Source organism: Urocitellus parryii, chromosome 8, assembly GCF_045843805.1.
Source record: "Urocitellus parryii isolate mUroPar1 chromosome 8, mUroPar1.hap1, whole genome shotgun sequence".
NCBI lineage: Eukaryota > Metazoa > Chordata > Mammalia > Rodentia > Sciuridae > Urocitellus > Urocitellus parryii.
This window is the reverse complement of record NC_135538.1, coordinates 38,407,852-38,433,174: the sequence shown is the minus strand read 5'-3', so window position 1 is coordinate 38,433,174 and position 25,323 is coordinate 38,407,852. Positions and strand designations below refer to the sequence as shown.

At 42.7% G+C, this 25,323-nt stretch overlaps 1 protein-coding gene across 3 annotated transcripts in view; it reads left to right on the top strand.

The window, feature by feature from the left end:
- The first annotated feature begins 5,258 nt into the window (after positions 1–5,258).
- The window catches only part of Rnf217 (ring finger protein 217), a 127,453-nt gene continuing 107,388 nt past the window's right edge, over positions 5,259–25,323 (top strand). For all 3 annotated transcript variants that reach the window (XM_026380761.2, XM_077801611.1, XM_077801612.1), the window contains exon 1: positions 5,259–6,222. In XM_026380761.2, coding sequence (XP_026236546.2) covers positions 5,338–6,222 — 885 coding nt within the window. In that variant the 5' untranslated portion in view covers positions 5,259–5,337. The remainder of the gene's footprint in view (positions 6,223–25,323) is intronic.

Here is a 25,323-nt window from a genome sequence, read left to right as displayed (position 1 = left end):
TTTGGAAACTACAGTTCTATATAATGTTTGAGTTATTATAGAATATTTTTTGTTTCCTTTAAAAATATTTTCTTGGGATCTAAATATATGCAGAATGCTAGGTACCGGGCTTCCATATATAGATCACACCTGCTCTGGATAGTTTGAAGTGTTTTATAGATGTTAACATAGTTAACAATAAGGAAAAAATTGGGAGTACAATTATTTTCTCCTTTGAAAAAAAAATTAAGAAACTCAATTTTCCAGAGCTTGACACAGAATCTAATAGATATTTGAGAAAAGTTTGAATGGAAGTATAACAAGGAAGGAGGACTTATGTACCTTAATTTGTCATGAACATGCATGCAAATAACCATCTTTAATAATTAACCTATTTTTCTGTTCATTGAGTTAAAACTATTTTACTCTTTTAAAAAATCTTCTTTGGGGGCTAGGGTTGTAGCTCAGTAGAGCACTTGCATGAAGCATGTATGAGGCACTGGGTTTGATCCTTAGCACCATATAAAAATAAAATAAAGGTATTGTGTCCACCTACAACTAAAGTATTTTTAAAAATCTTTTTTTGTTCATGTCCATTATTACAGCAGAAATGGATAATTTGCATTGGGTGCTTAAAAGTATTAAATGATGATTAAGTTTAATTGATTACAACACTATTGTAATTAGAAGAGATAAAGAAGAAATTCAAAAGAGATGAGAAAGGGATGCTGTCAGAATCCTAACCTTAGTAACAGAGAACCATTTACATACATGTTAAATTGTAAATAGAGGAGGATTGAGAGTTAATATTAGATTTATCCTTTTTTATTTTAAAAAAGTATCCACTGATTAAGATTGTCATATCATGCATAAAACAAATCTCCTTAGAATGATTCAAGTGCTATCTTATACCCACACTATTGATGGGAAAATTCATGATAAATTTCTGGGATGATATGTATCAAAAGCCTTCCAAGTTGTCCACTGTTTTCTGCAGCAATTTAATTGTTAGGACTTTTTTCCTATTGTATATTAAGAATGTACACAAAGGTTATGTTATAGGTTAATATAAAACATTTAAATGACATGAATGTTAAACATTTTATTAAAATTATAAGTGATTTATTTTTAGTACAGTAGAATTGGTTAAATAAGTTACCACAATAGTGTATATAGTCAATGTTATATGGTCACAATTCAGGATCATGTACAAGGATATTTGTAGTATGAAAGGGTTCAGGATATACACTAAGTAAGAAAAGACAGAAAAGCAGAAGAAAAAGTATTAAAATTTCATATACATTTTATACACACAGATGCAAACATAAGAATGAAACACACCAATGTATTAAGTGGTTTAAACAGTTATTTAGAGTACTGGAGAATAGGTAAAATCCTTCCCCACTCCCAACCTCCCCTTCTCCCTCCCTTCTCTTGCCTCCTCCTCTTCTTCCTCCCTCTTAGTTTCTTCTGTTTCATGAGCATTCAGACATTTGTTACTTTTAGATTCTGAACAAATTACACTGCTTTGACAGAGTTACTTTTCCATAAATTTTGCTGTTTGGATTTTTCTTCGTGATTTGGGTGGAAAATAAAGTGAAATGGTATGTTCTCTTTTCCACTTCTTTTGGGATTCCAGGTTTTCTTCTTCCACAGAAGAAGCGGGGGGAAAAGATAGGAGAGGAGGACTTTTCAGAAGTAGACCCAGAAGCCATTCTGCTCCTTTATTCCTCTTTAGAACACAGATTTCTTTTAATTAAGGCATTTCTGTTTCTTTTTGCATGTTCTGATAATTGAGGGACTGTTGTGGACAAATAAGTCAGATATTTTTCTATACAATGTTTCATGGTCTTAAAATGTTGAGTATTCCTTCTCCTCAACAGTTAATAAGAAATTCATTTTAGCTTTAACATGAGAAAGTAAAATGATTCATAGCTTCTCATACGTCATATCATTTTTCTAAAAGTTAATAAATCTAGGCTTTTTAATTGTCTAGTTAATTTTTGCATAAAAAAAATTAAGGGGCCAAAACCAAGCTATGTTTAAAAGCCAAGATAAGAAAGGTGGCACCAGAAAAAATAGCATTCAATAATGATCAAAAGCAATTGCCTGTCACTTCTAAAACTGACAATTCTAGATCTGAGGTAGTCTTCTGATATTGAAGTCTACATAGTTCGTTGCAGATTAGGATGTGCTGAGAAACTGGTAGGGGCAGAACGTTATTGAGAGTTGCTATACTAACATTTTATAGAGCCTGCCATCAAACACATTGTTCAAGTTTTGAGAACATTAAGTTTGTGGGAGGTAAGTGAAGTTTTTACTACAGTAACTCTATCTTCAGTCAATCCTTTTTGTTTGTTTGGTACCAGGGATTGAACCCAGGGGTACTTAGCCACTGAGCAACATTCCCAGCCCTTTATTATTTTTATTTTGAGATAGGGCCTTGCTGAGGCTAGCCTCCAACTTGAGATCCTCCTGCATTGGCATTCTGGGTTGCTGGGATTACAGGTGTGCACCACAAATCCCATAAGTGCAATCATCACTGGTGCTTTGTGCATTCTGAGGAAACTGATGTTAGAACCACCTTTTTGACCTTATGTCTTTCAACTAATTTCTCCACTTTTGGGATTCTGCATGGCCCAAACTGGATGTCAGGGGTGCTGGTTCCTAAATTCAGTGCTGGGTCTACTTGAAGGGTGAAGATAGGGAACAGCATGGTTTTATTTTCACAAAGGGCAGCTAAATCCTGTAGGAGAGAAGTCATGGCAAGGAAAAGGGGAGTCCATTGAAACTGAAGTTATGGACAGCATTCAGGAATCCCAACAATGACTTATAGTTGGTTACGTGTCAAGAGAAGCCACTTCCAGAGAGCTGAAACCTATGGGATAAAGAACAAAGCGGATACTGGAAGATCAAGTTCTCAGAACTCCAGTGACAAGTGTGTGGGGGAGGGAGACACAAAATTATGGGATTTTGAGCGGTTTGATTTTTACAGATGTTGGGAAACATACATTTTTGTATCTATTATTGTTACTCTGGCCTTATTCTCAGCCTGTTCTCATCTGGAAAACGGATTTTTAAAAAAATGTCCATTTGGAAAGAGCAGGGAGAGACGTTTATGACATAGCACATACAAAAGGTACACCATGTAAGTGGGCTTCTTATCCCTATGTTATGGTTTAAATGTGAGGTATCCCCCCAAAATTCATGTGGGAAATAATGCAAGAAGCTTAGATGTGAAAGGATTGGGTTATAAGAATCTAAAACTAATTAGTGCATTAACCCTCTGATAGAGATTTACTGGGTGTTAACTGCAGACAGGTAGGGTGTGCTGAAAAAGGTAGGTCATTGGGAGCATACCCAGGGAGTCTCTCAGCTTCCTGGTGCCATGTTCTGAATTGCTTCCCTTTGCCACACTCTTCTGCCCTAATGTTCTCCTCACCTGGGGCCTAGAGTGATGGAGTCAGCCATGTATGGACTGAGACCATTGAAACGGTAAGCCCCCAAATAACCTTTTTTTTTGTTTGTTTCTAAAGTTGTTCTTTTCAGGTCTTTTGGTCACAGCAATGAAAAAGTTTACAAAAATAAACAATAAGCACTGGGGACTAAGGGTATGTTTCAGAGAAACACAACAGTTATGAGGAAATCATTGAGCAAAGATGGAAAAATTTTCATCTTCAAAATAAGAATTTGACATTCATGTGTCAGACCAATAAATGACATGCCACTTGGAGTGATCAAATTTATCCCTTCCAGGTACACCTGAGCATTAGATACATATGATGGAAATGTTCTTTGGTGTCACATTGCTTTATTAGTACTGTACAGCTAGTCACCTTGATGACATTTGCATCTAATTTGGAAAATACTTTCTAAAAACCAATAACAACTTCAAGATAGAATAAAAAATTCTACACACCTAACAGCTCCTTCCTATCACATGAATGTGTAAATTGAATTCCTTCCCAAGATAAAGTTAAAAAAAAAAAAAAAAAAACAAGACAAAACAAAAAAACTCCCAAAGATTGGTTTCCCAAAAATGTTTTCATTGGCTTTAGGGAACTAAAATACACCAGTGTATGGGTGACTAATACTTCCTGTATAATAAAGATAGATCAACATATAATTAAGTTCTGGCTCAAATATAATTGTTGTCCTGGAAACAGTTTTGGGGATGAATATGGTTATGTTAATGAAACTCCTCAAGATTTCCACCAATGATCCAATTTATTAATTAAACCAGATCATATAGTTACCTTGTGCTGCCATTTAAAAAAGGTTTAGGAAAAAAATCAAAGAAACACACATATAAAAAATTTCCTGAGAGAACACTGGGGAGAGAGAGAGAGAAAAAAAAAAAGGAATAAATCGCTGATCAGTTATTAGCCCTTGTCCTTACTTCCAGCTGAAGTAGATTGAAAGTGCTTCTTGGATTTCTTGTGGGTTTCAAAGATCCTTCTTGCCTCACTGGGCAGAAAACAGTAGTATATAACAGCATTTTGAATAATCCTTAGCATTGTGTCTTCCAACCCAACATCCTTAAGCAGTCAGGGTTTTCTAGTTCCAGCTCGCAATATTGAGTAGTTTTGTAGGAAGTTCTACTTAATGTGTAGCCCAAAGGGGAGTCTGCCTGACCTGAAGGGTTTTGTTGAGACCCAGTGTGAACTCTGGGCGCCAGAGCGCATCTCAGCTCTTTAGATCACACCCACTCGGGTGTGTGAGTGTGTGCGCGGGCGCTTACGCGCGTGTGTACGTGTGGGGAGGTGTGCGCCAGAGGGGTGGGGTGAGGGGTGGCGAGGAGGGCTCTAGGTGAAGCTCGAGGAGAGGGAGGTCGCCCGCTCCGGCCTCTCCCCCAGGGGCCCAGGCGGCAGGCTGGAGCTCCAGCACCTACTGGTGCGCGCAGCCGCGGCGCCACAGGCCCCTTGACTCTCCGACCACCGCCCCCCGGCCCCGCGTCCCGCCGCCGGGACCGGCGATGGCGCGGGACTGACGGCCGCCTCCTCTGGGACTCCTCTGCCCCGCCCAGGGTTCGCGGGGGCCGCGGCACCGCCCCAACCTGCATGTGGGGCGGGCGCCCCCGCGCCCCGAGCGAGCGGCCCTCCGCGCCCGCGAGGCGGTGCCTGGCCGCGCCGGAGGACGAGAAGGAGGAGCGGCGGGCCGGGCCGGGCTCCCCAGGCACCGCGGCCCGGGAGCACGGGCTCCCTGGAGGGAGCTTGGGGCGTCCCAGCCCCGGAGGAGGGACCCGGAAGCAGAAGCGGAGCCGCGAGTGGAGCCGAGCCGCTGCCCCCGCTGCCCGCCGGCGCCGGGTGGGGGTCCCGGCGGCTGGATGGGCAGCGGCGGCGCGGGCCGCGGGCGGCGATGGGCGAGGAGCAGAGCACGGTGAGCTGCGGCGGCGGGCCCCAGGAGGCGCGGGGCCCGGACGGGGGCTCCGCGGGCCACCCTGAGTCCCCGAGGCCGCGGGGGGACAGCGCCGGGGCTCCCGGGCCGCGCGGCGACTCCTCGGAGTCGAGCGGCGGCGGCTGCGGAAGCGACTCAAGCTGTGCGGACACCAGCGCCTCGGAGCCCACGAGGAGCCGGGGAGCGCCCGAGTGGAGGAAGAGCCAAGCACTGGGGCAGCCCGCGGGACTGGCACTCACCGGGCCCCTCAATCCCCAGACTTTGCAACTGCAGCTGGAGCGGGAGGAGGAGGAGGAGGAGGAAGCTGGGGACAGAAAAGAGAGAGGGGATGAACAGCAGGAGGCGTCCCCCAGGGAGGAGACGGAGCCCAAGACCCACGCCGTGGCTCCCGATGGAGTGGTCTTGGACGTGCTGGGTCAGCGGCGCCTGCCCCCAGCCAAGAGACAAGTCTTTTGCTCTGTGTACTGCGTGGAGAGCGACCTGCCGGAGGTCCCCACCGCTGAGAAGCTCTCGCCGCCGGCGTCGCCACTTCGGGCTCCGCAGGTGCCCAACACCTCCAACCCCCAGTCCTCCTTCCCCAGCCCCAGGCTGTCACTCCCAGCTGACCCCCTTTCCCCCGACGGCGGCAGCATCGAGCTGGAGTTCTACCTGGCGCCTGAGCCATTCTCTGTGCCGGGCCTGTTAGGAGCTCCACCCTACTCTGGCCTGGGCGGGGTAGGGGATCCCTATGCGCCCCTCACGGTGCTGATGTGCCGGGTGTGCCTGGAAGACAAGCCCATCAAGCCCCTGCCCTGCTGCAAGAAGGCCGTGTGCGATGAGTGCCTCAAAGTCTACCTGAGCTCCCAGGTAATGTCACCTTTTTTGTACTCCCTTGGCTTCCCTTTCATCATTTCAAATCTCTGGCAAGGAGGTCCCCTTTCAAGCTACCTACTAAGGGAAGAGCTGACAGGACCCATTAATGAAGACTGTAAGATCAGGCGAGGCAGGTAGCCACCAAAGGAAGCAGACTTTAAAAGGCCACCGAAGGAGGCTTTATTGAGATATCACTCCATCAGACCACAGAGTGGTCAGGAGAAGGGTCTGAGGAGAAACCTGGTGGGAGCTCTACTGGAATGGGATTTTATGGGGCTCACTGCAGGAAGGGAAGGGATTGGGACAGGAAAGGGGATTTTTAGGGTCCCTTGTCCTGCTGGAGTTGGGCATGGGAGCTGGCTGAACTCCAGGATTGGCCAGGGGGTCCTGCTGATTGACAGGCATTAATCAGGAGATCCTGCTGATTGACAGGCATTTTGGCAGGCACCTGATAGATGTTTCCTTTCCCTCGTGGGCTGCAGTCACTGCCACTGACCTAACATCCCGGGCCTTTTTGGTGATACAGGTCAGCTAATTTCGTCTAGCTACTTCCTGCTGCTTAGGGGGCTGGGGTAAGGGGATGGCTCTGGTGTAGGTTCGGTGGGTAGGCGACTGCAGGGGTGTAGGAGCATCTGGTTGAAGGTCACTCTAGCAATTTCACTCAAGCGCTTTTGAGCTAACCTGAGGAGGCAGGGAGCAATCATTAATAGAAGTCCTATTAGTACTATAGGAGTGAGAATGGGAGTCAGCCACGCAATGAGGGTTGAGTTTAGCCAGCCTGGTCAAGGGTCATTTGATTGTTGCTGTTTAAGCCTTTCACCCAAACGACGGAGGGTGTCAACATTCTCTTCAATTGATCCACTTTCATTGATATGTTAGCAGCATTCTTCTTTCAGGAATAGACAGGTTCCTCCTTTGTCTGCTGTCAGAAGATCTAGAGCTGAGACTTGGGCAAGAGATGTTATTTGCCTTTGTAGGGAAGCGACTGATGCCTCTACTGCTTCCTGAAGTTGTTGTTCAAGCTGCATAACCAAGTCCTCCTGCCCGGAGTCCAGAAGCAGCAAGGGAGGAGGCCAGGGAGAGTCTAACTACTACTGGTAGAAAGACTGGAAAAGGAGGTAGTAACAAGTCCTGGAAAGAGAGGTAGTAACAAGCCATGTTCATTCAGCCTCACTGTACAGAGTTAATTGGGGGACCAATGTGGAAGGAACACAAAAAGCAAACAGCATGTTGAGGCTTAGATTTTTTGTTAGGGTACCATTGCACCAGAAAAAGAACCCAGGTGGAGCAAGGTTAAGGAAGAAATTCCAACAATCTGGTCACAGGGTGCTGAACCTGAGGAAGTGTAGCAGCAAGAGAAATTCCCTGATGAGTTACGAAAAAGAGGTACTTCCTCAAAGGCTGGAGAGGGGAGTCCTTGGGGGTCTAGTTGAGGTATTGAGCAGAAATCAATGGGAATCATGGTTAACGGAGTATGATCCAAACCTGCGCAGAGGAAACAGTCTGAAATGTTATTAACTTTGGACAAATTGAGAAGCTGAAGGCCCTGATTAGGGCCATCCATGAGAAAGGGTCAGCTTTAGCATGGGCAACTGCATCCAGCTGGTGTTGGAGTTCCTTCTCTTGCTCCTGGATGGTTATGTGAATTTGAGGGAACACTTGTATATAAGTTCTCCATATTCTGATAGAGGCTGAAGGGTATTTGGCAAAACCCCAAGACTAAAATTTACCATCAACACCAGAAGCCCATTTTGGGTCCCATGGGTCCCAAATACTTAATTTGGGGTGTGCTTGATTCTCATAACAAACTTATCTAGGAAGTGTTTCTTTCATGAATTATAAGGGCACCCGCCATAGGTGTCAGGCCAGCGCTTACAGGATTCTTCAATTTGGTGTATTATGAAGCATAGCATTGCTGAACATAAGTGGGACGAGGTGGCCTGATTGAATCCAGTAATATTAAGGGTGACGCCCAATTACAGCCAGTGAAAGGGCAATCGCCTTGACCCATAAACTGAGAGCTGGTGGTGCCATCCTGCTGCCATGTTGCTTGGATGTAGAAGCGCCATCTATGGGTTGGGATAGAAGCTTGAGAGAGATTAATGATTAGTAATACAAGGAGAGGGTTGGTGAGAAATCCTGAGTTTGGTGGGCCCCAACATGGTGGAAGTCCAGGACTGCACATTTGGAACCGGTGCTTTTTTAAGGCAGGAGACATGGTACCAGGGGGAGTGGCCCAAGAGTTTGGCTGCTGTTGGGATAGCAGGTATGACTGTATGGGGTCCTGTCCAGCCAGGTTTCAACAACTGAGGATGCAGCTCTTGAATTAAGACTGTGTCACCCAGTTGAAGAGGGTCCAATTCAATTCCTGATTGTGCTGGGACAGATGGTGCAGGAAGACACCCGTCTTCGTGTTCCCTTAGGAGTTTATGTAGAAGTGTGAGATAGGGCAGGGAGGACACAAGGGGAGGAGGAGTGACAGGAAAGTTTTGGTTGATTAAGAAAGGGCACCCATAGAGCAGCTCAAAGGGGCTAAGGCCTGAGGGGGCTCTAGGGGTTGCCTGAATTCGGGTGAGGGCCAATGGCAGAAGATTGGGCCAGGACAGTCTGAGTTCAATAGCAAGTTTAGTGAGATGATCCTTGAGAATGCCGTTAGCCCTCTCAACCTTACCACAGGATTGGGGTCGGTGGGGGATGTGGAGCCTCCAAGTGATGTTGAGGCCTTTGGAAACTAGTTGAACAACCTGAGAATTGAAGGCTGGACCCTTGTCTGACTGAATGGTGGTGGGAAGTCCAAACCTGGGAATGAATTGCTCAATGAGGATGGAGGCGACGGTGTCAGCAGTTTCCCTGGAGGTAGGGAAGGCTTCTGTCCAACCTGAAAAAGTATCAACCAAAGTAAGTAGGTAGTGCAGCTTTTTGTGCCTAGGCATGTGAGTGAAGTCGATCTACCAGTCTTCGTATGGTTGGTGGCCTCTCATCTGAGGTGTAGGGAGTTTAGGTTTGATGCCCCCTTGTGGGGATACTGTAGAGCAGACAGAACAAGCCCAGTGGACCTGCTGGAGAGTGGTTCTCATTCCTGGGAAGTAGAAGAGGGGTTGTAAAAACTGGAAAAGGGGCTTGGGGTCAATATGAAGAGAGTTATGTATGTCCATCAGTAGGCTGTAAGCTTGCTGTTTAGGGAGGGCAATTTTATCCCCCAGGAAAATCCAGCCATCCTTCCCAAAGTGGACACCTTGGGTTATTAGGTCCTGTCGTTCCTGTGGAGGATAGTTAGGCTTAATTGTGGTGGATAAAAATAAGATAGGAGCTGCTGAGAATTTTGTTGTTAGTTCCTATGGCTATAGAGTCTGCTTTGTTGTTGCCTATAGCTATAGGGTCAGAGGGATTTTTATGTCCTCTGCAGTGTATGATGGCCACTCGTGATGGCAGTTGTAGTGCCTGTAAGAGCTTAGAGATGAGAGAGGCATTGACCACTGGTGATCCTTTTGTGGTCAAGAATCCTCGTTCCTTCCAAATAGCTGAATGTGAATGAGCAATTAGGAAGGCATATTTGGAATCTGTATATATGTTAACCTGTTTGCCTTTGGATGAAGTAAGAGCCCTGATAAGTGAGAAAAGTTCAGCCTTCTGGGAGGTGGAAGGAAGCCGGCTTCCAGAATTGAGGCAGCAGTGACTACTGCGTATGCAGCTCTACGACGTCTGTCATGACCCATCACTGAACTGCCATCCACAAAAATGGTTAAGTCAGGTGAAGGAAGTGGGTAATCAAAGAGGTCCTCACGGGGTGATCGAAGGGCCTCTAGCACCTGTGGACAGGAATGGTTAGCACTTGAGGGGGGCTGGGATAGTGGGAGGAGTGTGGCTGGATCCAGAGGAGACGAAGAACAGAGGGTAATGGTGGAGTTCTCTATAAAGAGGAGGTGGAATTCTTGAATTCCTGAAGGGCTCAGAAGAGGAAGACACTTATGGTTTAAAAGGTCCTGCAGTTGATGAGTGGAGAATACAGTTATTGGTTGGAGCAAAGTAAGTTTTAGGGCTTCCTTAGTTATTTCTGCTTCTGCTGCCAGTGCTCGGAGCTATGGTAGCCATCCCCGAACCACAGAGTCAAGCTGCTTGGAGAGGTATCCCACCGGCTTATAGGAGGGTCCAATTGGTTGAGCGAGGAGGCGACACCCTGTCTTTCATCCATAAAGAGGTGAAAAGGATGGTTAGGGTTAGGAAGAGAAAGAGTGGGAAAAGAAGTAAGAGCATCCCTGAGCTTGTAAAAGGAATTGGCTACTAGGTTAGGGGAGGTAAGGGGCCCTGAGGAGTCTCCTTAGCTGCCTGGTACAAAGGTTTGGCAAGAAGTGCAAAGTTAGGAACCCAATGCCTGAAAAAAAAACTGCTAGACCCAGGAAGGAAAGGATGTAGTCCACTGTTTCGGGTGGCTGAAATTCACAGAGAGCTTGAATCCTGTCCGTTTTCAGGCTTTTAGAGGTTGGAGTGAGAAGTACACCTAAATAGGTAACTCAGGAGGTAGTAAGCTGGGCTTTGGCTGGAGAGACTCTATAGCCTGGGACCCCAGGAAATTGAGGAACTGAACAGTGTGTTTGGGAAGCCTTAAGTGATTAACTGCATAGGAGGAGGTCACCCACATACTGTAAAAGCGTGCTATCCCCCAAGTCACAAGCAGTTAGGTCCCATGCCAAGGCCTGCCCAAAGAGATGGGGACTGTCCCTGAAGCCTTGGGGTAGGACTGTCCATGTCGGCTGTTGAGACCTAAAGGATGTAGGGTCTTCCCACCAATGGGAACAATGGGAGAGAGTTTTAGGATTTCCTCTAGCAAGGAAAACTTGGGCAGTAGAATAGATAGAACAGAAGGTGGGACCAGAGCGGATGTCCCAAAAAGCCTGAATATAAGGAATTTGTACCCATTTCCCTGTCAGGCTACAGAAGTTATCTAAATCAGTGAGGACTTGAAAGTCAAACGTTCCCCCTGGGGGCCATCTTGACCCATTGTCCAATTCATACTGGGGCCAGGCCACAGTAGAATAAAAGACCAGGCATTTAAGGCGCAGGTCTTGAGCAAGGCCTAGTTTGGTAAAATTTGTATATAAACAGCCCAAAGGGGTTGTGGGGTCCAAAGAGGATTTCTTGTTTCCCATGACCTTCTGGGCACCCTTGGGGGTGAAAAAGGAGTCCCAAATTCGGCTGGCGCTCACCTGAGGAACGGATAAGGGCTAGGCGGAGGTTGAGGCCTCCCCGCGCCTCCGAGGGCCCAAACGGATCAGGAAGCTCTCAGGAGGACTGGGACCTCTCCACAGTTCCCGGAGGAGCCCTGAACAGAACGGGCAGGGCCTATGGCATGTGCGTGACTTATGGATAGACCCCACGGATGGAAAGGGTCTGGAAGGTCAGGGGAAGCGAACTTACCCTACTCCTGTTGGCCCAGAAAGAGCAGCTTATAAATTTCCCGGTTCGTTTCAAGGGGGAAGGGATGGACTTAATCCCCTGAGGGAGAAGCCCCAAACTCCCTTCCCAGGTGTCAGCACCAGATGTAAGATCACACGAGGCAGGTAGCAACCAAAGGAGGAAGATTTGAAAAGGCCACCGAAGGAGTAGGCTTTATTGAGATATCACTCCCAGGCGGAATTGGATCAGACCAAGAGTGGACAGGAGAAGGGTCTGAGGAGAAACCTCGTGGGAGCTCACCGGCCTGAGATTTTATGGGGCTCAAGGTAGGAAGGGAAGGGATTGGGACAGGAAAGGGGATTTTTAGGTTCCCTTGTCCTGCTGCAGTTGGTCAGGGGAGCTGGCTGAACTCCAGGATTGGCCAAGGGGTCCTGTTGATTGACAGGCATTAGTCAGGAGATCCTGCTGATTGACAGGCACTTGATTGTTGTTCCTTTCCTGCGCGGCCATCGACCTAACAAAGACCTCTATAAAATTTTTATTTCATAGTTTTTGCTTAAGTGTGTTTGGTTCTCAACGGTTTACTTGACTGGAATTTAACTCTGCTCTGAGCTTCAGGTTTTGGTTGGCATCTGAGGGAGCAAGGTACACAATGAGTTGCCTTCTACTTATTTCTTTTACTACATTGCAAGCAAGAGCTTGCTCAGAGGAGGGCATTGAGACTGCCTCATTGGCCTGGTATCCCAGATACTAACAGGCAGTAGGCACAAGATAAACATTTATGGACCTAGTGAAGAAAAGGGTTGGAATTAGTATTTCAGTTCCATGATAACCGATTTCCAAATTGTGTTCCCCTCATATTTTCCAGAAAAGTGAAAGTAAGTATATACATATATTTACTTCTTATATATTTACTTCTTGGCTCTTGTCCACTTTCAGTTTTCTTTTTCTACAGTAAAGTTGAAGTACTTTCTTCACTTAAGTTTTAAGCCAGCACAGTACTTGTTTCTTTAAGAGAGAAACAAAACAGAAAGAGCAAAACAAAATAAGAGATTTAACTAAACAAGTACTGGTGGAACTTTCCTTCTCACCTCCTCTTTGAGAGTATGTTTCCTTTCTTGGAAAGCTTGAGAAACAGGGCAGTTTTCCTTTACTGGTGGTGAACGTGTTCTTCCAGCCATTTTCAATTTGTGATGTTGCAGCCAGTGTTTTGCACAATCCATAATGCCCTTTGATCCCGTGTCTGATTGTCCCAGGCCTATTCATCTTTCAAAACCCTGTCTGTTCAGGTGCCAGCTCTTCTGTGAAGCCTTACCTCATCCTCTAAGCCACTGCTTATAGACTTTTCAAAATACTTCTTCCTATCATACATGCACTGAAGTTGTTTTTCACATGTCTGTCTTGCTAGACTGTCTGGACAATGTCTTGTAGTTTGAAACCAATAGTTTCATGTGGAGTCCCTTTCACATAGTAGTGTTTAACACTGGTTAAAGTGAACTGAACAGGGTTTTATACAGTGTGGTTTTTCTATGTTTTGTGGTTAGACCATGCCTGGGTTTAGACTGAAAGTGTGTATTCTATCCAGCTGAAAATGCAGAGGGAAACTTAGACGAAATGGAATGTTACACGAACAGTAACTTGGCCAAACTGCTGAGATTATCCAAAGGCCTATGAGAGACGATGATGTTTCTTTCAGGCTTTATCCACAAACGGATACTTCAAACAGGAGGAATGTCTGCTGCCTGTTGTGGTTGTTTCTATGACATCACCATCAAACAGATATTGCTGCTCTCCACGTGCAAAGCCCTGTGGTGGATTTCAGACATTCCCCAAATATGGGCCTTGCTCCAGAGAAGTCACTGTGAGAGCAGATGTGTACACAATAATAATACAAAGTAGCATATAATGAGATGTCAACAAAATAACAGGGCCAGGTAGCACTTAAATGTTAAATGCAAGGTTCAAGTATCAGTGAGTTTAGAAGTTGAAAGGAGGTGGGTGTTATGGCTTGGATACTCTGCCAGCCAATTTGATTTACTTGAGGTGACTGTTTTCCTCAAAAAAAAAAAATGCTTTTTTTTTTTCTTTTTAATCACCCTAAGTTAGCTTTTGGAAGTTAGTTTTTGATTTGTAATGCAGAAGACATGGGCAGGTGAGGGGGGACGTAGCAAGGTGAATCCAGGGGTCATTGCAACAGGTACCCACAAAAATTCCTTTGAAAGGGCATAGTATCTGAAACTTGTCTACAGTGTTTATTACATGTATATTCCTGACCTCCTCCCAACACATTTGACAGAAATTTCTATAAAGAAAAATATACATTATCTAAAATAATAAGCAGCAAGTCCTGAACACCAGGACTACTTCCACCTCAGGTCTTCTATACTTGCTACCTCCTGTCCCTAATATGTCCCTCTCTGGTCCTTTGCTTTCTCTCTCCATCCCTCCTTCCTTTCAACTTTCTTCAAATATCACGCCCTGTGGTCTTCACTGACCCTGCACTCACCCCTTATCTCTCTTTCTGATTCTTATTTTCTCCATAGCAGGAATTATGCCCTATCTTGTACTGAAATTAGTCAAGTTCCTTGAGGACAGGAGTTTTCACATGCTTTTTTCACTTTTTTATCTTTAGTATCCACGGGGTTGTCTGGCATATAATAGATGTGCAACTAATAGTTATTGAATTTAAGAAGAACCTGAGGTTGCCCCAGAAACCAAGGCTGGAAAGTGGTATTCTACCTCTGTACTAAATTCTACCTTGTACTTCTTGATATTTAAGATGATAAGACAAAAACTGAAAGCAGAGAAAATCAACAGGTTTACTAAATTTGTTTTTTAAGTTAGGATTAAAAGAGTTTAGATGATTGGGGCTGGGGATATGGCTCAAGCGGTAGTGCGCTCGCCTGGCATGTATGCGGCCTGGGTTCAATCCTCAGCACCACATACAAACAAAGATGTGTCTGCCGAAAACTAAAAAATAAATATTAAAAAAAATTCTCTCTCTCTCTCTCCCTTCTCTAAAAAAAAATAAAATAAAAAAATAAAAGAGTTTAGATGAACTTTTGACATAAAAATTAGACTTTTTTTAGTTGGATAAAAAGAGGCTTGTGATTTTAAAATTTCTAATTTGACTCAATGCTGAGGTCTCTTGGCATCAAAGGATCTCTATTTCCCTGCCACTTAAACCTTCTATGCCTGAATTTCCTCATCAATGAACTATAATGGCAGGCAATGATCCATAGTAACCTAGGAGCACCAGAGCAAAACAACAACCTCCAACTGCATGGTTGTTTTGCTGCCCTGTTGAACTGAATCAAAGAGGCATGGTGAGCTCTTTCTTTCTCATTAATTTTTTTTTTTTTTAAGTTTAACAGAAGCGAATGTGTCAATTCTTAATTTTCAAAGTTTTTATGACTGGCATGGGGGTGGGGGATGATAAACTTGAATAACTATTTGACTTTTTTCAGATTCTTTTGAGTTTGTGCCATGTACTTAATACATTATTTAACATCATTTAAGAAGATAAAGCAGAGTCTCTAGTAAACATTTTATGCAAACATTTAAAATGCATATTAAATGTGAGTTGGAATATTGCCTGGTTAAATGAATTTCCTTCTAAAAGGAAATGCTGAGTTCTTTGAAAGAAGATATGAACTTGGAAAATAGGAATGCAAAATTTTCAATGATAAAGTCTATTTCCAGTAGTTCCAGGGACGGACTATATTGTAAAGGTTGATGGGTAGTTGTCATCAATATTTCAGTACAAAGCTAACAGTTGACTTAAATACCTCTGTGCTCTTTTATTTTTTCAAAGCACAAATATTCTCCAGTTATCACTGTGAGTGGAGCTAGGGGAACTTTCCTAGTGGAATGACTTTACATTGCAGTAGTTTCTGATTGCCCCCGTGAAGGGTTGAACTGGTGAATTAGAACTCTGCTGCCACATTAGGTGTTGATTTAGAGGCTACAGTGCATCAAGACAGAGAGAGTGGAAGTAACCTTGGTGTACATTGCCTTGGAAACATACATCCTTCATACTACAGCCTAGAAATGCATTTCCACAAAAATGGCTGACGTACACAGCCCCAGGAATGTCTGCAGTCTCCTGCAGGTTCCCAAGCTCTCCTGCGGCTGACCTTCTCAGCTGGTGTGGCCTTCCCCACATTCTCATAGGAAGAATACAGCCTTCTTTGTTCCATAGAATACTATTGCTCTTTTTAGAAATCCTCTGCAAATGTATTTCCTTTTTGAATTTGGTTTAGATAAAAATGTATTTTTAATATGAAATTTTATAATCCATACTTTAGATAAAGGAAAGAACTGAGCATGCTAAAGGGCATGGTAAAGGTAGCAGCTGTTGTGGTTTCACCACTCTGCTTAAAAGTGCCAGGGAATTGGCAGATGGATGTAACTTGGAATGCATACACCTGTCCAATGAGTATTAATAGAGCCGAGCAGAACATTTCTTTTGCAGATTGTGAGCTAAACAGCTGCTGAATGGTAATGTCCTAAAATGACTGCTATTATAGTCACTTCAGAATCATTGACCTAGGGCCAAAGCTAATATATTCTGTTATTAAGATCTCTAAGTCATCCAGATCTTCATGCGTAACATGGAGTTTTTTTTTTTCACTTCTGTAAACCCTAAAGCAACCTGAATATTTTTAGAAATCATGGCATTCAATATGCATGAGTTTATAGATGCTATCATGCCAGGTGTGATTTTGGTAATCCTAAAAGTGTGAAGAATAAGACTGAAATTTATTTTAAAGTCACTCTACAAATTTTGGAAGTGAGAATTAAGGTGTACATAAATATATAGTTTTGTGTATAAAATTGATATGTACATGCCTGTGTGTGTGTGTATGTGTGTGTGTGTGTGTGTGTGTGTGTGTGTGTGTGTGTGTGTGTTATGTGTGTGTGTATCGGTCAAGGAGAGAGGTACAGTAACATTTGCTTTTACAACTTCCTTACTCAGGCCACTTTTCCCCCCTCTCCTCTCTGTTCTACATTTCTCTTAATAATTCCTTTGCTGTTTTTAAAATCTGGTTTTAATTGGCATTCAGTTGCTGCAGAGAAATCCTCTGTGGGCCAGCAGAACTTGATCTTCCTGCTACATGGGTATTTCTCTTCCCTACCAGTTGTCTCTTCATGGTATAGAGACACCCTGGGTTGCGCTCTGTTTCCTAAAAGGTTGCAAATTACATCGAAAGTACTACTTACCTAAGGAATCAAATCAATATCTTTAGAGTATGATTTTTTAAAAATTTCTCCCAGAGTAGAGCTGCTTTTGTACTTGAAAACTCTTCTAATATTCCTGGTATGGGAGACCTAAACGGAGATCATTAGGACTTGAATTCTAAGCTCTGTATAAAGAGTTTTTGATGGGCAGTGTAGACAGATAGCTGAGGCTAATTATTTATAATTAACTTATTTACTTATTAGTGTACCACTTAGGCATTTAACAAATACTTATTGGGTACAAGTATGTGAACCACCACGAAATACTTTATAACTATATTAAATGTCCTCAAAGAACCATCTTACAGCCTTATTGTCAGTATTTTCCCAGCTTTATCTAAAAAAGCTTTTCTTAAAGTGAACAGACACCTATTGAATCTCTTTTCTGCTTCCCCTCTGGGAGTTTTTATTAAACCACTTCTGGGACATCAGCTAACCTTTTATTAAGCACATTGCTTTTCCTCTTCCTATGTTTTATCCAAAATAATTAATATGTCCATTCCTCATGTTTTAGTATACATATGGGATGAAGGAAAATGAGTTAAGGATAACTTGGGTTTTGAGCCCAGGCAATTAGCAAAATGGGGTCACCATTTCATAGAGTAATATTGTAAGAGGACTAGGATGAGAGGAAGTACAGAGTTTGAAATGCCATTTTAGACATTCACCGGGGGATATTGTAGGTCGTCAGTGTTTGGCATTCAGAAGACAGATCTGAATAGAATATATAAATTTGGACATTGATTGCATTTAGATGGAACTTAAAGTTATGAGACTAGATGAGATCACCTTGGGAGTGGTAGTAAATAGGGAAGGAGAAATGAGGATTGAACCTGAGCATATCAGTGTGTACAGATGTGGAATCTGGAATGTATGAAAGAACCAACAAGGTTGGTTAGGAAAAGTGAGAGGGCCAGTTAGGCAAGAAGAGAATGAGATACAGTACTTACCCATAAGTCAAACAAAGGTGGTGTTTCAAAAGGGGAGGAGGAATCTTCTGTGTCCAGTGCTTCGGAGTTCTAACAGGATGAACACTGACATTGGCCAACAGATTCCCCAACAAGGAAGTCATTGGTAACCATGAGCAGAGCTGCTTGCATCAGCAGTGTTGGAGCTGGCCTTCTGATTAGAGTGGGTTCAAGAGAGCAGGGACAACTCCATTCTGTATTGTAGGTAGTACAGTGCTATATGAGGAAACTCAAGGCCAGAGACATTCAGTAACCTGCTCAAAGTCACAAAGCTGGGCGATGTTGAAAGTGGGATTTAAATTCAGATCCATTGGCTCTTTTTTACGTTTTGGAAATTTATTATAGGAAAGATTAGTATTAATAAACTTCCTTTTCTTTCAAGTTAATGTCTGTATTGTACAAAATCACAAGTCTTCTAATCAGAACAAGAGAAGAAATTTAATTATGTTTGTCAGAAACTTAATTTCTACCAAACTTAGCCTCATCTAAGAAAATCAACAGAAGTCCAGTTTAGAAAAGCATGTTTGGCTTATGGCTCAGGTTTAATGGCAGTATATGCTCTTGTTTCCTCCTGTACTTTTTGGTTATTATTTCTGTTTTCATTTGAGCTTTCTCTTATTTAAATATGTCTTAAAGTTTATGTCCAGATGGCCTTATATGCTTTCTTACTTTAAACACTCTTAGTGGGTCATCTCATATTCTCCCATGGTTTTAGATAACACCTGTGAGCCATTGATTCCCAAATCTTCATTTCTAGTTCCATCACCCTCTTTACCTAAGTACCATACAACCATCTCCAATTATGGTTGGATGTCCCACCCACAAACAACTTAAACTTACTTAACCTCTCAAATCTAGTTCCCTCTTATTCCACACTCCTGAAACCTTTGGGATTCCCTGTTCCTCCTTTGGGATTCCCTGTTGCCACCAGTTTGTACTCAGATCTGAAACCTGGGGCCATCATTGAACTTTTCCTCTATCTCACCACCTACCTTTCAATTCTGCATCCTAAAAATATTTCTTTATTCTTCTCTACCTTTCTGTCTTTCTGCTGTCATTTCCCTTGCTCAGGCCACCACCACTTCCTGCTTTCTAACAACAACTTCCCCTTTGGTCCAAGTGCTCCAACCTTGACTGTCTCTATTCTGTTCTCTACACTGAAGCCGGAGGTTTCTTTATATAATTCGAGACCATTGTTGGGACTCTTCTCCTTGCCTTTCACTGTGGGGCTCTGGCTTTGAGGGTAGAATGTAAACTGAACAGCAGTGTTTACATGTCCCTGCGTGATCTGACTCCTTGCACCTCTCCATGCTTTGTTTTTCATCAAGTACCCCTCCAGCTTGTAGCTGTTACTCAACTTCTTTTTGTTCTTTGAACACTTCATGATATTTAGAATTATGAGTCTTTCCCTGTGGTGGCATGAACTTCTATCTTAGGGGAATCTTTTTTTTTTTTTTCCCTTGTGATTCCAGCTCTTCTTGCCTCTCTATACCTCTTCATTCTTCTAGACTGAACATAAACATTTTTCTGAGAATTCTCCTTGACCCCCTGTATCCGGATTACACAGGCTTCCTCTGTTCTTGGGTAGCCCTCTTGAGGTTACCAAACAACACAGGAATCTTGCTGTGAGATTCTTTTTTATTTCACTGTATGTGAGTGGCTTTTTTTTCAGTTCTGTTCTGTGTTGTATTCAGAAGCTTGTGTGTGTGTGAAGAACTTAGTGATTTGTTGTTGATGTTGATTAATTTTCTGGCTCTTTGTGTGTTGTAGGTATGGAATGAGTATCGTGGGATGGACTTCTGTTTTCCATATGTAATTGATACACAGGCTGGTGTTCTCAATATGTAAACTATTGGAGTAGAGAGTGCTATAGTTTGGATCTTGAATGTCCTCCAAAGGCCCATGTGTTAAAGGCTTGGACACCAGCCTGTGGCAGTGTTGAGGGGTCGTGGAACTTTTGGGAGGTGGGACTTAGTGTAAGGAAACTAGGCCCTTGGGGGCATGTCCTTCAAGGAAGAATTGGGAACCTGTCCCTTCTCTCTTGCTTCCTCTTCTACTATGAGCTCTAACCATGATGTATTATGCTGCTGCAGGCTCAAAGCAACAGGGCCAAGTGACCACACAGTGAAACCTCTGAAACTGTGAACCCAAATAAAACTTTCTTCATTTTAAGTTGATGATCTCAGGTATTTTGTAATACAAAGCCAACACAGATGGCCAAAACGATCAATACTTAATTATCTTGCTTAAAACCCTGTAAGACTTTCCCACTACCTTATCCACACTTCCTTCTTCCTAGCGCTGCGGAAAAGACTTGACCTCTGATCCTCTCACTCCCTTCTGGCACTAAAGCTCTCTTTTCTCCAACCACAGTGTGGTAATTGCTCCTCAGCCTTCAGATGTCTTGGATTTAGGTCTCAGGCCTGAACCCGTCCTGCTCTTAATGCTTTTAGAGTCCTTCTTACTCTGTCAGCATTGTATTTTTCGCTTCATGTAATTATATGTTTGGGTGGTGATTGATGTTTGATTAATTTTCTGTGGCACCCCCTCCCCACTCCGTCCGATATTTTCTGAGCTGCTTTCATAGCTAGCATGTAGCACTTAGCCCAGAGCAGAGTTGGTGTTCAGTAAATATTTGCTAAAGACTGAGGGAATGATTAAAAATAAATGACAGTATGCTTAGGTTGGTAGAAAAAGTAAGGTAAATTATTGAGTATGAACTTGTGACATCTTGTTGCCCAGTATATTTCAATTTTGAATGCAATGAAATGTCATGGCTGGGGTCTTTCTCCTATAGCATCTCATCTATCACTGAGGTATGTCTTTAATTATAATCCCTGTTCTGGTACAGTGCCTCCTGTTTAACAAATTCCCTAGGACGCAGGGGCTTAAGGCTACTATTTTATTTTGACCATGACATTGTGCATAAGGAATTTGGGAAGGGCTCAGCTGGTCCGTTCACGCTTGGGGCTTCTCATGGGGTTGTAGTCAGATGTCCACTCACTTGCTTGGCTGGCAGCTGATGCTGGCCGTTGTCAGGGACTTCAGCTGTGGCTCTCTACCAGAATGCTGCATGTGGTCTTGCCAGCATGGCAGTCTCTGGCTTCTTCCTTGGACACTGGCTTTCCCTGGAGATAGTGACCAAGGGAGCCAGGTGGAAGCTGCATGATCTTTTCTATCTTAACTTGGAAGTCCCTCAGCATCACTTGAGCAGAGCAATCTGCCCAGATTCAAGTGGAAGGACTCTGAACCCCAACTTCTTATGGGCCAAAGGTTCTGGAGCTCTGTTTTAGAACTACCATACAAAACAATAAGGAATGTTGTGAATCATTGTAAATGAAATATATCAGGGTGCCAGTCAGCTTTTAATTATTCTGATTAGCTCCATTTAAAATTATTATGAACAATACAACTTTCTTTTCATCCTATCAAAATTTTAGCTTAATGGTAGTTAAAATATTATTTTGAAAAAATTAGGAATATTTTCTGCATAAAAAGAGTTGATGTAATAGATTTTTTTTTTTTTTTTTTTTTTTTTAGCACAGGCACATTCTATAGAAAAAATGGTGTTCCATTTAATGACACCTTAGAATTATCCATCCTGGTTAATCTGTTAAATTGAACCACTGTCGAATTTTTTTGCTTATGATATTTTAGTTTGTGTGGATGATTTTACCTGTGATTCATGTCTTCTTGAGTAGGTAACTCTTTAAAATTTCCACAAGTGTGTAGTTTATACTCAAAAGTTTCTTCCTGATTAAGGATCTGTGAATCCTGAAATAGAGAGGATATATTGCTTTTATGATGTGGGCTTTTTTTTTTTCCCCTTTTCCTTTTTTTCACCTGGCTCAGGTAACTGAATTCTGCTCTAATTCATTTACACGAATGACTAATCCCTTTTAAAATCTTCCTAAGCCATTTGCCTCAATAATATTCCCTACTATAAGATTCAGAAGCTAATTATAGGCTCCATAGCAAATTACTTCCCTTTTAGTGGTGCTCATTTTTGGCGTATTTCCTCACGTGATCGTAGCTCGTGCTCATTGTTGGTGAGGCTCATCAGCCCTGAGTTGTATGTGGCAAGTTCAGTCACCACATCTTTTCCCACTGGTTGCCTAACAATTTCAAACAGCAGGGAAAATGGAACAATTGACTATAAAGCTGTTTTTCCTAATGTTTTGAGTTTAGTTAATTAATAGTTTATGTCTAAGTAAAACTGTTGGAGAATATCAGAAGAGACTTTGATGTGCCCAGATTGCCATCCCTACTTTTCTGTATGAATGCGTGACCTAGGTGGAAAATGCAAAGTTTCCTCTCCTGCCAGAGATGCCCTGGTGTTAGGCACAAGCCCAAGAGTTCTCCTTTAACCCTACTTTTAACTAGTTTTACCCGAAATGTTGATTTTTTTCGCCCTGTGCTATCATTTTTTCCTAAGACTGTTTCTGAAAGAAACACTGAAAATGAAAGGCTCCTAAAATTAAACAAAGAAATATTCTGTGTATGTGTTGGTACTCTAGGTTAAAATTATATGTGTGTACATATGTTCGTGCACATGCACATACACAGGCATTCTTATATATATATATATATATATGCATACTGTCTGTCTGCCTATCCAGTTTTCAAAGTTATTTGTGTCACAAGAAGAATATTTACTGATGTTGAGTTTTAAAAATCTATTCATTTCCAATTGAGTTTGTGTTTCAGGTGTAATTTGTATCAACCAAAACAGATAGTCATTGGGTTTACCATTTTCCACATTGTTGTTGTGCTGAGTTTTAATATGTCACTTTGTGAGTCTTTGAGACTTCACCCTGAAGATGAAGAAAGAGTTCAGAAGGAATGCTTGCAAGGAAAACACTGAAAGGATAACATTTTCCCCCTAAGGTTTGCTTGTATTTGTTTTCAAGACTTTAGAACAAAAGTGTTCAGTCATGCTTTTCTCTTTAAAAATCTCTGGCATATCTAAGACTTCAAAAGCTTGGAAACAGTCTTTTCCTGTTAAAAATCATCCGAATGAAGAACTTCAGAGAGATTTTTAAATCACTTGTATGTAATTTCAAAAGTTAAAAACTATTTTTAGTTGTAAGAGCAGTTGATAATCATCAGGGAAGTTGTAGATCTAGCTGAATTTCAGCAGCAGTCTTTGCATAACTAATAGGTGAGACACAAACATCAGTAGAAGGATTGAGTAAGCATAGGCAACACGTGCTGTGTTGCTGTGGCTGTGTGAGGGGTCTTTTCAGTTGCAACAGTTGTTAAAACAAATTGTCAAAATAAATATAGAAGCCCAGGATCATGTAATGCTGAACAAAAATCTTCAAAAATAAAAAGCCAGTTCTGTAATGTTGCTTTTACAATGAGTAGTGAGAGCAAAATGTTATTATATGACCCGTTAACAAGATGTAATTAAAATTAAGGTGAAGAAGAAAATCACTGTAACTTTTGGATTGTTCTTATATTGTTCTTACATCCTTTTGGTGTGTTATAATCTAGATAGATTAAACAGAGCCCAGTTGGTTTGCTCAGGGTGGTAATAAGGCCAAAGTCAAGTAAGCAGTCTGCTTACAGTCTGGGTAACAAATAGCATGCTGATCTGTGGCTGTAGACTATCCCTACCCCCCACCCCTCCCGTCATTTCATGAAGTGTCGGCTTTTGATCATAAGACTGTAGGTGAAACATTATGGAGGAATTGCTATTAATCTTCTCACCTCTTCTGGAAAAACAAATTGAAGCACATATTGAATCACTGGTGGTTTGTGAATCACAAACTTGTTACATAGAGAAATCTTTTCTTCCACTAACTGAGACTTACTGTCTTTCACCATAGGCAAGGTTTAGAAAATTGGTTCTTTAATATGCAATTAGTTTTAGGGAATTAGAGGGAGGGAGAACTAAAGCATTGTTATTCTATTAAAAATATTTACTGAGCACAAAATATTTGCTTAGCACCCGTTCTAGTCACCATCAGAAGAGACAGTGTATCTTTACAGACCAGTAAACTTTCCATCTTCTTGGAAAGTTTTGGTATTGACTATTGATTTAAGTGGTTCTAAGAACAAAAAGCTGTTTTTGTAGGAGCAGAAAAAGTTGAAACTTGGCTGCCTCTGAAAAGTGCTGATTGCTGCCCAGGGGAGGGTAGGAGAAGGGAAGGGAATTAGGGAAGGGAGCTGTCTAAGTAAGTGAGCTGGAGTGAACAAGCACACATAACACACTCAAAACCCACAGGGTGTGCAGGTGATCATGATTGGAGAGGGGTACAGATGGTGAGTGTGGCATATACAAATGAAGAGGCGAGTGCTGCCTGGGGAAAGCAAGAGTCAGCAGAACAAAACTCAGTACAGAGCTGAACTCTCCAGGCAGGTAGCTGAGTGTGCAGAGCCCAGAGTGGGCACAGGCATGGGCAGGTTTCAAGAACTGAAGGGACAGTGCAGCTGCAGCGGTGCAGCCGGTGGAGAGGAGCAGGAGATGGCTTGTGGGGGTGGGTGTGGGTCCGATTGTATAGCTCCTCTGTGGAATCAATAATTAATTCCAGCTGTGAGGGAAGTCACTGCACATTGTCAGTGTGGCAGAGCTGTAAAATGATCATTAATGCTTTAAAAAGATTCTGGCTTCAGTGTGGAGAATGAATTGTGTGTAGGGGTGGGAAGGTGTGTTAGAAGGCAGTTGCAATAGACCAGAGCAGAGGCGACAGTGACTTACACTAGAGTTCAAGCAGTGGAGGCGTTCTTTCTCACATCCTATTGTTTTCTGGATATTTTGCCTTTAAAAGGTGTTGTCAGGGCACAGCTTGGCTGCAGCAGCAGCACAGCAGTCCTGGCAGCCCTGTTCTGTTGGAAGGCCCCAAGTGGGACAGCCACATGCATTGGCAGCATAGACACAGCATCTTTTCACTTGATTTCTTCTCGAATTTCACCTGTCTGGAATGGATTTATTTTGTTTTGTTTTGTTTTTTAACTGGTTTCAGAGATGCTCATGTGAGGAGTCACTTCTCAAAAAATATGGAAACATCTATTGAAAAGATGTCCATGGATGTTCTTTTCCTGATTCCATCAAAAGTAATTTGTCAATAAAGTTGGCCATTTTCTGCGTCACTTTTTTGAAATTTACTTTTTTTGTTTATTTGTTTGTTTTTACTGTTTCTTCCATTGGATACAGTTTGCCTTCATCATCATGTAGAACGAATGAGTAGGAACTGTCACCTCCCCTTCCCTCAGATAACAAAGGTCTTACTGGCCAGCAACCTTTAGTTCTCAGAGGATGTTATTAGAATTTTTTGGTAATTCTGTTTAGTGCTTGTTCTTACTTTGTTGAATTGTTTTAGTAACTGTCATTTGCTTCCCCGGTTAATTTCTGTTTGATTACGCATATTCCTCTTTTCCTTCTAAATCTTGTTTTTGTAACAGTGTTCCCTTCTGGTCTGAGTTCCACTTCCTCTGCCTTTAGTCACAAAGGCCCTGGGGTCATGGCTTAACTATACAATGGCTGTTT